Genomic DNA, 19,551 nt, shown 5'->3' with positions numbered 1-19,551 from the left:
CGCTGAGCCTTGAATCAACGCTTGGAGAAATGTTTCAGTTGTCAAAGCACCAAAATAGCAGATTCAACCATATAAAATATTTACTTTTCTTAAGGTTGATATTTTCAAAACTGGCATTTTCTAGATTATTGAGGGTTTCATAATCACTATTCGTCTCTAATAACCATAAGTCATCACATCAACGACAATGATCTAAGATACTTAGTTTTTATTGTTGTTGTTTTTTTTTAGTAAAAGAGTTATGTCTGTCTAAATTTACTGAAAAGTTAAATATCCAATCCCTTCATTATATTTCCTGTTTTCACCAAATGTTTTGCTCTAACTAAAAATAGGACTCAACCTGGTGGCAGAAAATATCAACTCCTAATAGGAAAAATCAACTCTGTCCACTAAAATTTTCTGAAACATAAGAATTCTGCCTAGCTCTAAGGGAAAACAATGTCAAATTATAGTTTTAAATAAATGAGTCACAGTGCCCAGTCACACAGAAAAGTAATCAACATCTTCCTATAAATGCATTCAGAATCGGAAGTGAAATAACCACCACCTTTAAAAATCTTATCCAGGGCAGCCGGGTGGTTCAGCTGGTTAGAGCATGAGCCCTAAACAGTAATCAATTCCCGCATGGGATGGTGGGCTGCGTCCCCTGCAACTAAGATTGAAAACAGCAACTGGACTTGGAGCTGAACTGCGCCCTCCACAATTAGATTGAAGGACAACGACTTGGAGCTGATGGGCCCTGGAGAAACACACTGTTCCCCAATATTCCCCAATTAAAAAAGAATTTTTTTTTTAAATATCTTATCCATATAACAAAAATTTCAGGGCGAAGACAGGAAATTATTGAACACCTACTATATGCCTAATATATATATACATATAATTGGCCTTCACAATAAGGAAGAATATATTTCCATACTCCATCATTATAAGGACATTTGTAAGTCAATTCTTTTGGATATACAACTATATAGTGGTTTTTTTGTTAGTGTTTGCCTTTCAATAGTCACTAGCCCAGAACCACATTTTTTTCATTCTAAAAACAAGATAACTACATTTGAAAATTTGGAAAAGTAACAAGAAAAATTACCCCATAATCATACATGTACAACCCCTCACCCCTATCATTACTTTTATATAATTCCTTGTAGTTTCTTTTCACCTTCCATTTAATAGGCTAAATTAATTACCAGCCAAAGCAGGTACTAGGATAGTAAACATAATACTAAGTAGTTGGAGGGAGGTACAAATCCTATACTCATGGTAACAAGGTAAATGAGAGATGGACACTCAATGAGGAAAGTTTAAATCATGAATGGCATTCACTGAGGGAACGAGGCTGGTGAGGCTGGGCAGGTTGAAAAGTTGTCAGGAAAATCCTAAATCTTTAAAATTACTGCATCTGTAATCTTTCCGTTGGAAAGCATAGTAACAAAAAATACGGGGAAACGTGTATGTCCAAATATTTTCTATTGGAGGGTCATCATTTGTTACTATAAAATCCGAGTACAATTTAAGAAGGTGGCTAACTTTACTCATTCAGACTATTAATTTCTTTTCTGACCACCTGCTGATTTGATTCTGGGGACTGCAATCTAATCAGAGGAGATTATGCCCCGTGGAAATGTCTTCAGATCAGACAGCTGAGAAGCCAGATACAGGCCTACTTCTCTTGCAGAACAATGCCTTTGAGCTTATCTTCTCTCCCGACCTACATTAACAACTTTACTTTGCCAGGACTCCAAGGTCTCAGGCCTATCAGAGCCCCCAAGAGGGTCAGTGCCAAAGGCAGCGGGGCAACTCTGGCGCACATCTTGCCCCAATGGGCACAGTCGGTCCTGCAGTCGTTGCCACCACGCTGCGCCCATAACCGGCAACGACGCAGTCTCCTCAGTGCTCTGGGCGCCATCCTGAAAGCCCGCTCCCGGGAGCTGGTATTCCAGCGAGAATCCGAGACACCAGGGCCAAGAATAACACCCTAAGCAAGGGCCGTCACCAAACCCTTCCCAGCAGCCTGTGCGCAGCCTACAATTCCCATCATGCTCCACCGAGGAACTGCACGGCTCCTCGCAGGAACGCGGCAGTTCACCACGCCACGCGACGCGTGCTCACACCTTCTTTAATGCTCCTCCGCGTGCTTCTGGCATCTCCCGGAACTCATATCCGATAAGTCAGAGCGCGGCGGCTGACTTGCTAGGACCTCCGAGGAGGCGTGGCTTCGGGACCGGAAGAACCTCCGGTTGCCCGGGGAACGCCACGCGCCTCAGCGCCTGCCCAGTTAGTGATGCTCGCGCTGAGGCAGAGGCTGCCGTTTCCCCCAACTCGTAGAAGCGGCTTAGCTCAGGACCAGTGATCCTTCCTACCGAGGCACAGAGAGGAAGGCTGAGAGACTCACGCGTCAGATTTCCATCCCAGGGACGGACACGAGTGAGTGCACCCATCCATTGGGCCCGCAGAACTAACCTCAAAAACCAGGTATTTGCCCACCGACAATTTCTGTAGCCAGCGGCGCCCCATCACATTCCCTCCCCCGCGGCCCCCAGTTTGAGAATTGCTCTTTTCCGTGTTTTTCACTCCATGTAGTCGTTTCTAATGCGTGAGAGGTGGAAAAGGAGAAGTGAGCTTATACGGTGAGTACTGGAAACCCCAAAAAACTCATTGAACTTGTTTGACGGAATTTGTGTTTCTTTGGTTCGTTTTAACACTACCCAGTTTGGAAGTTTTTGTTTGGTGTGTGGGAAGTGTAATTGAAATTTCATTGTCAAAAACTGAAAGCCAAATAAAAATGTTTGTCTGGGGTAATAGGAGTGTGCTATACACTTCACTCTAGAGACATTTTTGAAGTTTACAAAGTACCATTCCTGCTATTTTTCTCTGCCCACCCGTTATCTCTGGAGCTTATCTTCCAAGTTCTTAACTGGATAACATCCTAATTCTTCAGGACTTTTCTGTCAACAAGTAGTCCTTTAGAAAGCAGTTTCACACATAACAATCAAGAGAGTTTGGCTGGTGGGCAAAGAGAGAAAAACAGTAAGATAAACTAGAAAGGTAGATTGGCACCAGATTGTGAACAGCCTTAAAAGTTACACATGAAAGTTTGGACTTTATTCCGAAAGCCAGTAGCTCCCAGTAGTGACAGTACATCAGAAATGCTGTGTAGCTTTTTACAATACAGATGCCCTGCTCCCATCTTCAGAAATACCAATCCAGTCGATTCCACTAGGCAGCCAGGGTTGAGAATGAAGGCAGAAGGAGTAGGCAGCTACAGAACACTGTAATTGTATCTCCCACTGTTCACTTAGGACATGATAATTAAATGTTGAGGGGCTTGAATTATCTTTTATTTCCTTCTTTCATGCATGCAAAGGTAAACTTACAGAAGTGTGTAGTTACTAAGGAATAGAAGCATACGTAAGGCTATATGAGTTGTTTGTAAAGCAACTTTAGTAAATGTAATTACATCTTTTAGAAAAACTGACTTCTTTAAATTGTATGCCCCAAAATATTTCAATAACAGCATTAGGTGTTTGATAATCTATGAAAAAGGGATGGAAAGTCACAATCCAAATTTCTTTGCAAAATGAATATTCACGTATCAAACTTTTGACAATCGATATTTTATAGTAGATGTCCAGAGGGGAATAATGTGAAAAGTGGTCACATTTTTAAAAATCTGTTCAAAATTGTATGGAAAATGGAATATGTAAGCCTTTATATCAGTATTTTTAGTACAGTAACAAAGTGAGTAAAATTTACTTTGAATTAAAATTGTGTGAATTGTTTTATGATACCAGAAGGCTAGCTTAAAGTGGATTCTACAAATGCTTATCCTTAAGCTGGGATACAAAGGAATGGATTGAGTGAGATTTGAATCTCCAACACAAGGAGAAAAGTTGATTCAAGTGAGACAAATGGAGTATCTGACATCAAACCCATTCCTTGGGTAAGACGACTGTGAATCTTGTTATAGCCCCCAGGCTTGGATGGGTCACTGCACGTGTTTTTTTTTTTTTTCTGAACGTCATTAAAATTCAGTTTGGAGACTTGTATCCTTAATGATCTCCTAAGGGTCATAAGCAAAACTGATGATGCAGCCTCCTTCCAGATGCAGTTGTCTTGGAAGCCTCTTATCGTGTAAGTTGCTGCAGCCTCACATCCTTCAAGGTATGGCCTTGTCTGGGATGGTGTAGGATAAAAAATACTGAAGGAGCTGTAAGATGACAGTCTTCTGGAACCTGAGATAGCAATGAGAATAAATCAAATAAATGAGATTAATATTTAGAGAACTTTGAAAATGATGGTCCAGAGAGTAATAGGAAATGTTTGGAACACAGGTGTATTGTAGTTGCTGCTGTAGCAGTCCGTTTGGCAGTTGAGGGCTAGCAAAAGGGGTATCTTTTTTCTCCCACCACATAATAATATTTTGGTAGGTGATGGACTCAAAGGGAACACCTTTGTAAAGTTTCATGTGGAGGAGACCTGACTTCTAATTTTGACATTACCTTGGAAGGATAAGAGCCATAAAGTTAACACATAGCAAGCAATATATCATCAGCAGTTTTATATGACTGCAAAATACTTCTCTTTGGAGTGATTATGGAGTTTTGTTTTTTAAGTTTGAGTTGGAAGTATTTTTTTCTTCCAAAGAAAGAATTGATAAAGAAATGAACACTTCAGGGATGCGTTAACAAAAGAAACTTTTACAATATTTCAGAAAACTAGACTAAAATCTAAAATTAGTATTTACTTTCTTGTTCTTTACAAGTATACTAAAGTTCTTTTAAAGTAATACTTAGGATATTTAAGCTGAATTACAGTTTTTAAGAAAACATATTTATTAAGGTTCAGTAAAATTGTGTTTGTGTATGTGTATTTTATACGTAACCTTCCCAAATGGATTTGTAGTGACTTAAAGATATATGTAAGGACTAAGGGAAAACTAAGATAAATGTATCAGAATTCTGTGTTTCTGCTGATAGAAACACAACCTAAATTGGATATAATCAAGCAAACAAAAACAGTGAATTTAATATTTATTACTGAAAAGTACAACAATGGAGCTGGCTTCAGAAAAAGTTTTAGCCAATTGCTTAAGTGATATAGCCAAAATCTCAATTTTTCTGTTTTCCTGGTCTGCCTTTTAATATCTCAGCTTCAGCCTTAGGCGCTACAGAAACCCCACTGCCCATTGTTCCAGATTTCCAGTAAAGGCTGCAGATATTTTCAAGTATCACAAACAGCAGACTCCACATGAGTTTAACCACATTTTGTTCTTAAGTATTACAATATTACGATGAGAAATGTACAGTTATTTCAAGGGCATTATTCTGTGTTGCCAGGGGTCGTAAGCTGCCACTTTGCATTTCAGTTAAGGCTCCTTTCTGGTAATCGGCTTATACTCTGTTTACTAACTGTAAAGCTACATTGACTTGGTTTTCATAACATCATTGTGTCTTTATAATATTAATTTTTTTTTATATACATGCTCATATTTTCCATACTTCAGGTACTTGTGTGTAATTTTGTTTTTTCCTGACTTGCAGATCCTTTATAAATATTTGAATCACATTATGGGATTGCTAGACAGACTTTCAGGCTTGCTTGGCCTGAAGAAGAAGGAGGTTAATGTTTTGTGCCTTGGGCTGGATAATAGTGGCAAAACAACAATCATTAACAAACTTAAACCTTCAAATGTAAGTATCTTTGTTAGATGCTTTATGTATTTTCTGCTAGAGGAAGTTAGTATGCAGAATTAATTTGTTTGCTATTGTGGCTTCATATAGCCATGTTATGAAATATGTTAAGTTTGTAGAACCTTAAAGTAATAAGTATCAGGCAGCCATAATTTGCAGTGTTTTATGCAGGTATATAGGTAAATCTTCATTATTTAAATTGTAATATTTTCCAAATGTCTTTTTTCCTCAAAAGATCTTCACAGATTTGCCAAGTTTACTTTCAGGTAGCATTGCCTTCTTTTGGGCTCTCTTTAGAAGAGGTGCAAAACAGAGGGAAAGGTAAATCATTTTTATAGGCTCTGTGGATAATTAGACAGTGTCCCAAGAGTGTATTATGCATATCAGTAGAAGTAGGCAAGATGACTTTAAGTCATTTAAGTAATAAGTATATTAACATATTATTTTAATAACTGAAAAATATTTAAAGCTAGCATATTCTACATCCTATGAAGCACAAGTTAAAGCTAGGTTCTGCTGCATATAAAGAAAACCCACGTACCAGTGAACTAAATAAAATAGAGGCTTCTTTTTCTGTCATCTGAATAATTCCAGAAGAGGTATTCCAGGGCTTGTGTAGCAGCTACATGGTCACAGGAGATCCAGGCATCTTCCATCTTTCTGCTCTGCATCTTCCATCTCTTTCTGTGACTGGTTTTTACCCTCAAGATCTCCACATGGTTACTTTGGTTTGAACTATATGTCTAGATTCTAAATCACGGAGGGGAGAGGAACAGGGAAAAAGAATAGGCCTTCTTGCTAAATAAGCCTCTTTAAAGAGCTTACCCAGAAGCCCTGACTAATGACTTTTATTTACCGTGTTTCCCCGAAACTAAGACCTAGCCGGACAATCAGCTCTAATGAGTCTTTTGGAGCAAAAATTAATATAAGACGCGGTCTTATTTTACTATAAGACTGGTATAATATAATAATATAACATAATATAATACCGGGTCTTATATTAATTTTTGCTCCAAAAGACACATTAGAGCTGACTGCCCGGAAACAGGATACATCCCACTGGCTACTCCTGTCTATAAATGAGGCTGGATTTGTTTGTAAAGCAGGGCATATTACTGCTTTCAGCAATAATAGATATCCTGTAGGTATGGAAGAAGGGGAAAACCATATGAGGTAGATACCAGCATTTACAATTGTAAATACATTTATTTAGGTAACAACCATTAGTCAAATAATGAAAAATGTTGAGTAAAAAGATAATATAGACTGCACAGACAGGGAGAAAAAGAGGAACTGGTCCTCTTAATGACTGAATGAATGGAGAGTGGGAAATATTGCTCCTAAATATGGTAATTAAAGGTAGACTTCATTGCCTCTAAGCAGTGCTTCAGGTTGGACAGAATGAGAAGAAGCCTTACTGCTCCATTTCTTTTGCAACAGCTTCTGTTTTACTTCTGTTTAGTTGGAGATTGCTTTGGAATTACAAAAATGCCGTTGTTTCTTCTCTTCTAGTCATTATTGCCTTCTTCTACATAGATGAGTTTACCATGTGAAAATAACTAACTGCTGGTGTATTTTCAGGTGGGAGTTAGGTTGAGGCAGCTGGGATAAGGCGAAAATGAATTTGGAAGGTAATTTAGGTGTTTTAGGGGGGCTCCCCAACTGAGTTGGCAGTCAGTTGCGATATGCATGGTAAAGTCATGCTTTGTTGAAAAGATTGATTTTGGAGGGCAAGGTTTAGGTCTGGCCATAGGACTTGCTAACACTCTCTTGAATTGAGATTAACCTCCCCAAATGTCAAGGTTTCCTCCTCAGGGACAGATGCAATTCTCCTAGGTTTACTGCATAGCTAAGAACAGATGCGAATGCATGCTTGTGATAAGCATGTGGCTCTCAAATGAGAGAGAGAGAGAGAGAGAGAGAGAGAGAGAGAGGCAGAACCAAGGGGGGGGGGGGGCAGAACCAAGGATATTCAGTTTCATTTTACAAACTGAGCAGTCAAAGAAGTCATTTTCCCCCCATGGAGAGAAATCAATTGGGAGAGAGGAGATAGAGAAACTAGGAGGGTCATTTTAATGGAGTTTTCTCTATGTGGAAACAGGAAAAGAGATTCTTCCCCAATAAGGAAAAGAACAGGTTAAAAAGCCAACATATATTGCAGTCTGACTCCTGACCTAGGTGATTACAATAAATTTCTTTATCTGTCCTTAAGAGGAAGATATAGCATCTTATCCAATTGGATGGGGTCCAGAATTGAATTTAGAGAATAGTGCATGTATGGTAAAAGCAGGACCACACCCACATGTGCCTGCCTCAAAGGTAATTTTTTTTTAAAGGGATCTCAAATAACTACAAAATGATTTGAATCAGAGCCAGAGTTAATAGCCCACAAATGGGCCAACCCTCCATTGCCCCCTATACTCAAATTGGGAGAAATAACATTCAAAGAACAAAATAGAAATTGCAGTCTCTTCCTCTGTCATTCCCAACAGTACAGTGATCTTCTGTCCCCAGACATGGTTATTAATATAGGAATAATCTTTTATATGGATGGGAACAGCTTTCTTCCAAAAACAGAATTGGCTTTTTGAAGACACTTGCTCTTATGGAATTTTTTTTCATAATTTCTTCTGTCGTTTCTAGAGATTTGGGGCAGAAGAGGAAGGAGGCAGCATGTGCTCAGTCTGTCATCGTAAAATATTCTAATTATCTCCATTTCAGAAAGACCTAATGGAAGACCACTACAGACCCTGCCTAACACATCACATTAGGGAGAGCCCCCAGAAAAACTGGGGTACACAGCCAATAACTAAAGCTTTCTAATTAATCTTCTGTTGCTTTCCCACATCCCTGTATCTCTGTTACCTCTGGTGCATTATGGAACTAGCCTAGACTAGCTCCGTGGCTATTCTAAGGGAATCACCTAATTTTTGACACCACTTCCTGAGCCTTAATCTTCAGGCAACTATCCTTTCTCCTCTGAATAATTGACCTCTAGATCCTCAGAGCAGATTCAGTTGCTTTGCTTTTAAAACACTTGGTGATAATTGCCAAGAAGCCACTCGAAATGGGACTTTTTAAAGACCCCGAGACCTCTGTCACTCAGGTATAAATAGAGCACTTGCTTCCTCCATATCTTTGAACCCATGAAGAGGCTCTTGTGAGCTTATATTCACTATTAGAAACATTATTTTTAATGAATAAGTGAATTATAGAAATCTACAATACTCTATCAGAAAAGTCTTACAAAACAATTGCAAATCTCATTTTATAGTAAAGTAGTCTCTTATTTTTTTGTGCATAATATCAGTTTCTAAATAGCTAGATACTTCCTGGACCCGAAATGGTTTTTAATATTAAGCTGTCCCAATGTTTATTATTTATATATTGAGATTGCTTGTGTTTTCTAAACTGATGCAGAGAGAGAGCGGGGACATTTTAACCTGCTCACTCTTTTCAAGAATCTGGTCTTAGCTGTCATTTTCTTAGAGATGCAGTCTAGAAACACATTTCTGTTAGAATTCCCATTTTTTTCCCCATTCCCCAACATATAATGCTCTCATTCTATCACATCATCCAGTTTTATATTCTTAGCATTTAAAACAATCTGAAATTATCTTGCATATTCAGTTGGTAACTTGTTTATTAAATGTTTCTTCATTATAAATTTAAATTCCGTAAGAGCATAAATCTTATATTATTCAACACTGAATCCCAAATACCTAGAATATTGTTTGGTTATTAATATATTTTTGGACAAATGAACTGATCAGTGATTATTTTATTTTCATTTTTGATCGGGAATGATGATTAATTTTTCCCTATAAAGTAAAATAGGAAGTTAAAGGGGATCTTCTATGGAAATGAAGAGTTTGGGAAGAATCTGGATCATTGTGGGGAGGCTAGACAAATGTTTTAATTACAATTCAGTGAAGACAAGGCTACTGTTTTCTGCAATTTTTTAAAATCTTTAACTTCCTCACTTTTTTATTGTTGGTATGTTTTTCCTAATAATAATAGCTGATGATTTAATCACAAGATTGGCACATGAAAAACCCTTAGATTCAAAAGGGTGGTATTTGGGGACAATAAAAATTAGGAAACTCTTTATTCCAAAGTTTGTTGTGAAGCACAAATCCAAGTAGCAGGAAATAAATTCTGTCTAACATAAACAAAAAGAAAGATATTTTTGGAGGAATACTAGGCAGTTTATAAGATGGAAGGAAAAGCTGAATAAACAAACTTCAGAAAGGCAGAACGAGGGCTGCTCTGAGAATTCCTTTTCAGTAGCACATTACTGGTAAGGTGACCAAGCTCCAGTGACTTTTCAGCTTCTGTCTTTCTATTTGAATTTTAAATTTCCAGAAGTAGACTAGCAATATGAGTGTAATATGAGGCAACAATTTTCCCTCTACTCCTCCTGTTTTCATATAAAAGCAAAACGATGAACTGAAGGGGAATTTTTTTTAAAGTTATGCTTGTGGGAGTATAGAAACTTGGGGACAAGAATAAACTCAGTGAGAATATAATTATAATAGCAAACATTCGTAGAGTGTTACTGTGGACCAGACACTGTGTGGAGTATTTTGCACCATTAACTCATTTAATTCTCATGATAACTTTATGAATTAAGGATAATAATACAGTTCACATTTGAGAAAACTGAGGCTTAGAGAAGTTCAGTAACTTGTCTAAGGTAGCATATTAACAATTTGCGGTAATTAGGAGTAATTAGGAGGCTGTTACAGTAATTCAAAGCAAGAATTGATAAGGGCCTGATCTAAGTTAGTGAGACAGAACCAATAAAGCTTGGAGAATGGTTAAATAGAGAATGTTAAACAGGGAGGAATCAAGAATAACTCCTAGGCATCTGGATCAGAAAGTGGATGATTTTTATTCAAAAGGAAGAACAGATTTGATGGTGGAAGTGTAAGGAGATACCTTGTTAAGTACTTTGTATAAGGCATTTTACTTGCCAATGGGATTTGTCAGCAGGTCTTCTGCTGTGCTCTTGCCCACTTGCAGTCTCTTCTCCACAAAGAATTCCCTTCCATGTCCTTCAAGACCCTACCTCTCTTACTTCATTACATGCAGCTCTTTCCCTTTCGCAGTATAGTCTAGACATACAGGCCTTCTCAGGGGTGAGTTTCTTCCTGTCCTAGGGTCATTGCGCTGGCCAATTCCTTTGACTAGAATGTTCTTTGCCAAGATCTTGTCATAGCTTTTCTTGATATTCGCTCCTGGGTCAGATGTCACCTCCTCATCGAAGCTCTTCCTGAGCACCCTTCTTCCATGCCTCATACCAGTTGCCTCCCACCCCCCAGTCACCTTTCATTGCACTCATCACTGCCCAAAATTGTGTTCATTTGTAACCTAGCTGTTTATTGCTGTTTACCTCCTCTAGATTATAAACTCCATGAGAGCAGGGACCATGTACATTCACCATCTACTCGTGAGGACAGTTCCCAGGGCCCATATAAGCCCAATAAGTATGTGTTGAAAGATTAGAAAGTCCTATACGTGAACTCGGAGTGACTTCTCAAACCACTTTAAATCCTTGATAACTTGCAGCAAGCCACAAAATGTGAATTAATACAAACATGTTATACAAATTCATAATTAGTAAACCTTAAACTTCTATAAAGAATTTATAATCACTTCTCGGCCTTTTGGCGAAGATCGAGTGAAGAATTTACAGTGATTCCCATTGCAAAAATTATAATTTTATCAAATCCTGTCATCTCCTTAGTGGCAGATTTTAAAATTGGAAAATCTTTTTTAACCTGAGAAAAAAAATTCATCTTTGATAATTTCAAATTTCTATACTTTGTCTTTTCTCTTAAAGGCTCAATCTCAAGATATAGTTCCAACGATAGGATTCAGCATAGAGAAATTCAAATCATCCAGGTAATTCACTTCATATGTGACTAAGAAGTTGTGGGTGAAAATGATAATATTAGATCTACCTAGTCATTCCTCCTACGCTTAGAAAAAATAATTTGTTGTTTCAAAGCTCGTACAAAATATGTTTATACCAATACCTCTGGATTATTTTTCAGAATTTAGAGGTTAGACAAACTGATAATATCACTAACAAAAACAAACCATCTTTTTTATATGTTGCTCATTGCAAAATCATATTTCAAGAAATTTATTTAACAGCATTTGTACTTGAAAATTGGCCCAAGATGAATATTGTATATTCAAAAATGGGTTCTTAGATTGAAAGCAATTTAAATTTTTAAGTGAAAGTTACATGTTAAAGTTAGTAGCTTATAATGTAGTCATATGTTTTGTTTTGTTTTTGTTTTTTGTAGTTTGTCTTTTACAGTGTTTGACATGTCAGGACAAGGAAGATACAGAAATCTCTGGGAACACTATTATAAGTAAGTATGTTTGTGAATTTTGGTTAACTGGATGGGTATATTTTAATAACAAATAGATTAGATAGTCAAATGATTACGTGGGGTGGGTTGTAGTGTTCATTTTTCATATAATTTAAGCACATTTCCTAACTTTAAAAAAAGTGCAGTCCTACTTTACATTATTTCTCAAATGCATGAAATCCTTCATAACCTTGAGCCTTTACATGTGCTGTTCTGTTTTTAACACCCTGTTCTACCCTACTTCTCCGCAGTTTCAAGTTAATATAGTCATGCTTTAAGGACTAGCTCAAAAGTCACCTCCTCTTTGAAATTCACTGTTTTGCCCAGTTATTCTGTCCCCCATGTTCTCACAGTACTTTCATATCCCTATAATCATGCTTAATTCTGTCTTAAAGTCATATAGCATAGCCGCCTCCCTAATGGGATTGGGAATTCCTCAAGGGCAGGGTTTATTGCTCATTCAGATTATTTCTTCAAGGCCAAGTAATATTAATTGAATAAATTTAGTTAAAATAACAGTGCTGTCCAAGAGCTGATCCATTTGTCCTACAAGCAGTTCTAAACAAGACATTTTTCAGCATATGCAAATCAAGTGCTCACTAAGTATGTTGGATCAACAGCTGTCAAGTTAAGGATTCAAATGTGTTTGAAGGCAGTATAACTCACTTTTGGAGTCTGAAACTTAAAAACAGTATCCCCAAGGTAAGAGTCCTTATTAACTCTTACTTTGAAATGGTATGCGATGACTGCCAGATCAGATTTTTATTTTGATTGATTAATTCTTTCCTGCTAATGTGGGAATGAACATTATATTCCTCAGATATGAACCAAGGAGATTCATTTCAGATATTCTTTTCAATGACTGCTTGAATAGATTGAAGGCCTATTTAAATCATACATGTACAGGTGACCTCTGAGGTAGAAGGAAAAGATCTGAGGGTCAGTTTGGAAAAGGAAAAGTGGCATGTTTCTGATATCCCACATTAAACTTCCTAGGGAAATGTGAGTTGTTTTGTTTTTTAAGGAAACCTGAGTTTTCAATATAGGATTTTTTAATTCCTGCTCCAATTAGTAAAAATTCATTAAAATGTATATATATATATTTACTGTGAGGCACTGCCAGAGGAATGAGTCATGGGCAACCAAAATTGATCTATTACAATTTATGTGGTGTGTTTGAGCTGCGGGAGGTCAGGCTAGAAAAGACCATAATCTCCCCAAGCAAAGAGGGGTATGGAGTTTTATAGGAGGGGGTAAACAAGACTGTTCCCCCTTTAATGCTTCAGGGTGTTTTCGTTGGCAAAGGGCTTCAGGGCATGACCAAGCCCTCCGGCTCCACACCCGGGCCCCAGATTGCTGTCCGGGGACCTGACCACCCAGGCCCGATGATCACAGGCCCCTGGGAGATAAAGCAAGACTGGATCCAGACAAGATGGCTTTTATGATAAGGTTTTTGCTCCTGGCCTAAATATGGCTTAACATTTACTTTCACTACTTTTATAAAAATAACATTTATTTTAATTACAGGAAAAAAATACATAGAAAAGAGTACTTCAAAAAAAGGAAACTTCTGATTTTAACTCCTTTTACTTCAAAATCTTTTTGGAAGAAATTACTGAACTCAGAAATATTATACATGAATTGTAGGTTGAATGGTGAGGAGCCTACAATAATAGTAAATTTATTTCTTGTAGCTCTATACTTTTATGATTATTAAAAAACAAGCTCATTTTAATCTATCAGACTGAAAGAGATTAAAAAGATTAATTAAGTCTGCTGTAGGCAAAAGGAGTCACTTTTAGTGGGAATGTTAATCTTTTTTCAGGATAATTTATCAATATCTGCTAAAATGAAAAATGTTTGTGCCCTTCAGCTATCATTTTTGCTTTACGAAATGTATCCTGTGACTAAAACTAGTCAGTCAGAGATATGCATAGAAAGATGTGTTGAGCATTATTTATAGTGACATTTTTTTCACATTGCAATTATATAAAGAAAAATATCACTCTTAATAAAAATATGTGCTTACTTTATATAGAGAGAAGAGAGTTGTTAGTAAAATATGCGCCAAGCCATTAATAGCATTTGTTTTGGAAATAATAAGATTATAAGGGAAGTTTACTTTGTCATTTGTATGATTATGTAATGTTAATTATTATATAATTTCTGCATATTACTCTTACAACATAAAAAAGTTATAAAATATAAGGAGTGTATACTTTTTTAATGTTTAAAAAATACAGAAAAGAATATTTTAAAAGCTCCCCATAAATATCGCTCCTAATAAATTTACCATTGTTAATCATTTTGCTATGTTTCCTCTTTATGGAAATATATAATATATACTTAACATAATTGCTAAAGGAGCCTTCTAAAGTTATGTATAGTATATAGTTTTTATTCTACTTTTTCAGTTAGCATTCTATGATAAGGGTAAATCAGAAAAAAACATACCAAGAATTTAACTCCAGTGGCTGTCTAATATTTTTTCGTATTCCTGTGCCAAAATTTGCTTAATTTCTCTGTTTTTGGATATGAAGGCTTTTCTCAGTTTTTGAAGATTATAAACAATCCTTCAATTAACATCTTGCTGCATAAATCTTTGTCACAGTTCATGTTTCCTTAGAATAAATACCAGAAATAAAATTACTGTCTCAAAGTGATTGATTGTACAACGTTTTAAAGCTGTTGATAGATTATTTCCAATTGTACCAGTCTCTATATCCACTAGGAATTTATGATTGTGATAATCTGCATTCATTTTTTTAAATGATAGGAGAAAATGGTATTTAAAAAGTTGTTTTACTTTTATATTTATGTGATTACTAATGACATTGAACTCTAAAATCTTAATTTATGACTAGACTAAGTGATTCACAAAAAAGTATAAATGTCCAGTAAATATATGAAAAAATAGTGAACTTCACTAGCAATTAATGAAATACAAAGTAAAATAATATGTTGTTAGAATGGCAAAAATTGAAAAGAAAGAAAAGAGCTATGCTGAGGAGTGGGTAGGAAAAATGCTGGTGGTAGTATAAATTGATACAACATTTCTAGAGGACAATTTAGCAATGTTTATCTAAATTTTAAATTTTATATGTATCCCTAGAAATTTTATTCATAAGAACAGATGATAAAGTTTCAAGACCTTTTAGAAATGTATTTAGGACGTTGTTTATCTTGAAGTTTTACATACTAATGAAAATTGGAAATAACCTATAAGTCCAACAATTGAAGTTTGACACAGCCTTTGATGACACATCTATGCAGTGGAATACTTTATAACCATTAAAAAGAAAGTGTGCAGAAGCAATCAGTGATTTTTGAAGTGCCCCTGTGATCTATAAGTGAATCCTTAAACTAGTTCAGTGGCTGGCTATCAGCTTTAAAAAACCAAATGGAATAAAATAAAAGCATTTGTATTGTTTTGTATTGTTTCAGGGGATTTATTTCAAATATATACTTATGTGTCTGTTTTATCTTAATAGAAAAATGTATGTCTCTCTATGATTATGTTAAAAATGTTTGAGAAACACTAGTGTGGAGCTTTAATGTTTCATATAAAAGTACTTCAAGCTATACTGCAAAAAAATATCAAGGAAATGTACATATATATCAGAAAGGCAGGGTATAAAACAGGATTCCATTCGTACAGGTGTAGATATTCATATGTGACTACACAAAGAAAACGTTCAAATTGATTTACATGAAAACATTAATAATGATTATATCTGTGTAATAGGGTTATGGTTTAACTTGCAATTTTTTGTAAATTATGAAACAAGTTGTTACATTTACCCTACGGGTATTATCATCTAATTGAAAAGAAATTATTTTACATGAAATATCACTAATGGTTAATATATTAATCACTCATGAACTAATAAGAAACGGCACCAAAGCCTATAATGATAAATGGACATAGGACTTGAAGAGGTAATACACAGATTAGGATATACAATTGAATAGTAAACATAGAAAATTGTGTAAGTTTATCTTTAATTTTTCTCGTTCTTTCTATTACTATACAGAGAAGGACAAGCCATTATTTTTGTCATTGACAGTAGTGATAGATTAAGAATGGTTGTGGCCAAAGAAGAACTTGATACTCTTCTCAGTCATCCAGGTACATGTGTGTCTGTCAGTCCACGATGACTGTGCTTGGGGGTCTGTTTGCATATGGTACTTTGTTCTTTGATGTCAACAAAAAGTGGTGCTTTCACTGTGTAATTATCTTTTATTTAAAATATTTTAATTAGAAAACGTTTGTTATGCAGAACTCATAATATCTTTACTTATCGCACCATATATTTTTTAAATTGCAAATCTTTTTGCAGTGTTTTCCAGATCTGTGATGTTTATTTTTCCCCAAAATAAAAATGCCCTTTTTTCTGATTGCATAAATAATATGTCAATAGCCAAAAATGCAGACAGAAAAAAAGAATAAGGAAGAAAGTAGAAATCCATATATTTCACATTCATTAAAATGATTTTGGTTATCATCTTTTCATGCGTGTATGTATGTATATATGTATGTGTGTATGTATGTATAATCATAGCATTTCTTATATACGTATTGTGGGAACTCTTTTAAAAAATATCTTTTCTCCTTTAAACTCCCAACTGCCAGACCCCCACCCCCCTTTCAAGATACCACTGTTAACAATTTGGTATTTTTTGCGTCATACCTTTATATATCCATATACGTATCTATATCTACTATCTACATTACACCCACGCGTGCACACAGGCACACATCCACCAAAGGTATATATAGGGTGGGGGCTATGAGGACTGTCATTGTTATTTGCTAAAATAGGATTATATTCTATACTTCTGCACCTCCCTAACCTCAAATAACACTACATGATGGAAATCCTTTCAAGTCAGATTGTATATATGTAATTAGTCTTTTTAATGGTGCCTAATATGCCATTCTATGAGTGTATCATGGTGTATTCACCTATTAGTGGATATTCTTTTTTTTTCCCACACTACAAACAATGCTCCAGTATCTATTGTGTAACTCTGCATTTCTTGCCTTACTCATGTCTGAGAAAAGATTTTAAGTGGTCTTTGTGCTAGAACTTTTAGAAAAGCATGGTGATTTAAAAGAAATGTGGATTTGTTAGAAATAGAACAAAAATAGTGTGGGTCTTTATAACAGTTCTTGCTGTTTAACCACAATATCTTAGGTATTTTTATTAGAAAACCTCAAGCTTATTCAAATATTTTGGGGGGAAAATTACCCAGCCTGTGCTTTTTATGTGACTTTTTCACTTAAAAAAAATGTATTGGTCTTTTATCTGGGTTGGGAATGCATTTTTTAATATGCATTCCCTTTGTGTTAATCTTTCCACTTTCTCCTCAAAAATTTGTTGTAATGTTGACCAATAAAATGAAATCATTCTTACAAAATCTGCTTCAAATATAATGGGAACCTTGATTTTTTTCAAGAGAAGCTTTGTCTGTGTATCTTTATGTACTGATGCATTTATTTTATGGGATAGATTCCCAAAGGAGGGATTTCTCAGATGAAGTGTATATGAACGTTTTATTGAAGTATAAGTGGTATACAGTGAAATGCTCAGATCTTAAGTATATATAGTTCAGTAATTTTGACAAATGAATACACTCATGTGACTACACTCCCCATCAAGAAACAGAACATTTTCATCATCCCAAAAAGTTCTCTCATGCCCCTTCCCAATCAATACCCACACCTGATGCCAAAGGAACTACTAACCTGATTTCTGTTACCAGATTATTTTTACCTATTCTGCAATTTCATATAAGGGGGGAAGAGTACATATAATTTTGTGCTTAGGTTTTTTTCATTCAGCATAATGTTTTTGGGAGTCACACATGATGTTTCATGTATCACTTGTTTATCCCGTTTTACTGCTTTGTAATATTTTATTATATTAATATACCACAGTTTGTTTATCCACTCTCCTGTCAGTTGACATCTGAGCTGTTTCTACTTTAAGGCTATTATGAATAAACCAACTATGAACATTTTTGTAAAAGGCTTTTTGTAGACATATGTTTTTATTTGTCTTGGATAAATTCCTAGTAACGGTAATGCTGGGTCGTAGGGTAGATGTATGGATAATATTTTAAGAAACTACCAGATAATTTTTCAATGAAGTTAATACTATCTTGCATTTCAATAGCTATGTATAAGAGCTTCAGTTGTTCCACATCCTCTTCAGTGAATGATGTTAAGGTTCTTTCATTTCAATCTTTCTCCTGAATGTATAGTAGGATCTAATTGTACTTTTAATTTGCATTTTCCTGATGACTAATTATGTTGAGAACTTTTTCTTGTTCTATTGGCCAATCTATTCATTCTCTTAAAGAATGCTGTTTTAAATCTTTTGCCCATTTGTTGAATTAGGTTATTTGTCTTCTTCTTATTGATATATAAGATTTCTTTATATAGTCTAGATTTAAAGACTGTCAAATATATGTGTTTTAAAGGTATTTTTTCAGTCTGTGACTTCCTTTTTATTTTCTTCACAGTACCTTTTAATGAATAGATGTATCCAGTTTTTATGAAGTCTAACTTATCATTTTTATATATATACATTTTTTCTATGTACTCTCTAAGAAATCTTTGCCTATCCTAAGATTGCTCAGATATTCTATGTTTTCTTATAATAGCTTTATAGTTTTAGCTTTTATATTTAGGTCTGGGATCCATCTTGAATTAATTTTTGTGCTTTTTTTTATACACATACCCAGTTGTCTCAGAATCCATTTGTTGAAAAAATTTCCTTTTCCACTGAATTACTTGTCAAAATCGCTTGACTTTCAAAGTTTATCAAATATCATTTGACTGTATATAGGTAGATCTATTTCTGGACTTTGTTCTGTTCCATCGATCTCTTCATGTCCTTTCATACGGTCTTGATTATTATAGATGTATAATAAATCTTGAAATCAGATAAGATAAATTTTCCAATCCTGGTCTGCTTTTGAAAAATTATTTTGGTAGTTCTAGGTCTTCCATACTTTTAAATAATTTTTAAATCAGCATGTTAATTTGTAAAGAAAACCCTGCTGAGATTTATTTTTATTGCATTTGGGGATAATTGACATTTAACATTAGACTTAACATTGAATGTTTAAACTCATGAGCATGGTATGTCATCTCACTTATTCATGCTTTTCCAAATTTAAGTTATCTTTCACAGATGTCTATGTAAAAGTCTTACACATCTTTCATTCAATTTATATTTTTTATATTTTGGAAGCTATTTTAAGAGTCTCATGCTCTACCGACTGAGCTAGCCGGGCGCCGCTTGGAAGCTATTTTAAGTGGTACATTTTGTTTCATATTTTAATGGTTCATTGCTAGTTTGTGAAAATATCAACTTTGTATTCTAGAATATTGTTAAATTTATTTACTCTAATCATTTTTCTGTAGATTGCTTAGAATTTTCTGTGTATAAAATCATGTCTTC

At 35.2% G+C, this 19,551-nt stretch overlaps 1 protein-coding gene across 4 annotated transcripts in view; it reads left to right on the top strand.

Moving 5' to 3' along the window:
• Positions 1-2,056: 2,056 nt before the first annotated feature.
• ARL6 (ARF like GTPase 6) overlaps positions 2,057-19,551 on the top strand; it is a 38,868-nt gene continuing 21,373 nt past the window's right edge. Inside the window, exons 1-8 of one of the 4 annotated variants that reach the window (XM_019757218.2) lie at positions 2,057-2,475; positions 2,584-2,630; positions 3,795-3,943; positions 4,069-4,164; positions 5,544-5,693; positions 11,539-11,600; positions 12,011-12,079; positions 16,114-16,208. In XM_019757218.2, coding sequence (XP_019612777.1) covers positions 5,571-5,693; positions 11,539-11,600; positions 12,011-12,079; positions 16,114-16,208 — 349 coding nt within the window. In that variant the 5' untranslated portion in view covers positions 2,057-2,475; positions 2,584-2,630; positions 3,795-3,943; positions 4,069-4,164; positions 5,544-5,570. The remainder of the gene's footprint in view (positions 2,476-2,583; positions 2,631-3,794; positions 3,944-4,068; positions 4,165-5,543; positions 5,694-11,538; positions 11,601-12,010; positions 12,080-16,113; positions 16,209-19,551) is intronic. The other 3 variants (XM_074333157.1, XM_074333146.1, XM_074333140.1) reach the window with 3 other exon arrangements.

Source organism: Rhinolophus sinicus, linkage group LG01 (genome assembly GCF_036562045.2).
Source record: "Rhinolophus sinicus isolate RSC01 linkage group LG01, ASM3656204v1, whole genome shotgun sequence".
In the NCBI taxonomy this organism is placed as follows: Eukaryota; Metazoa; Chordata; class Mammalia; order Chiroptera; family Rhinolophidae; genus Rhinolophus; species Rhinolophus sinicus.
This window is presented reverse-complemented; position numbering and strand designations above follow the sequence as displayed.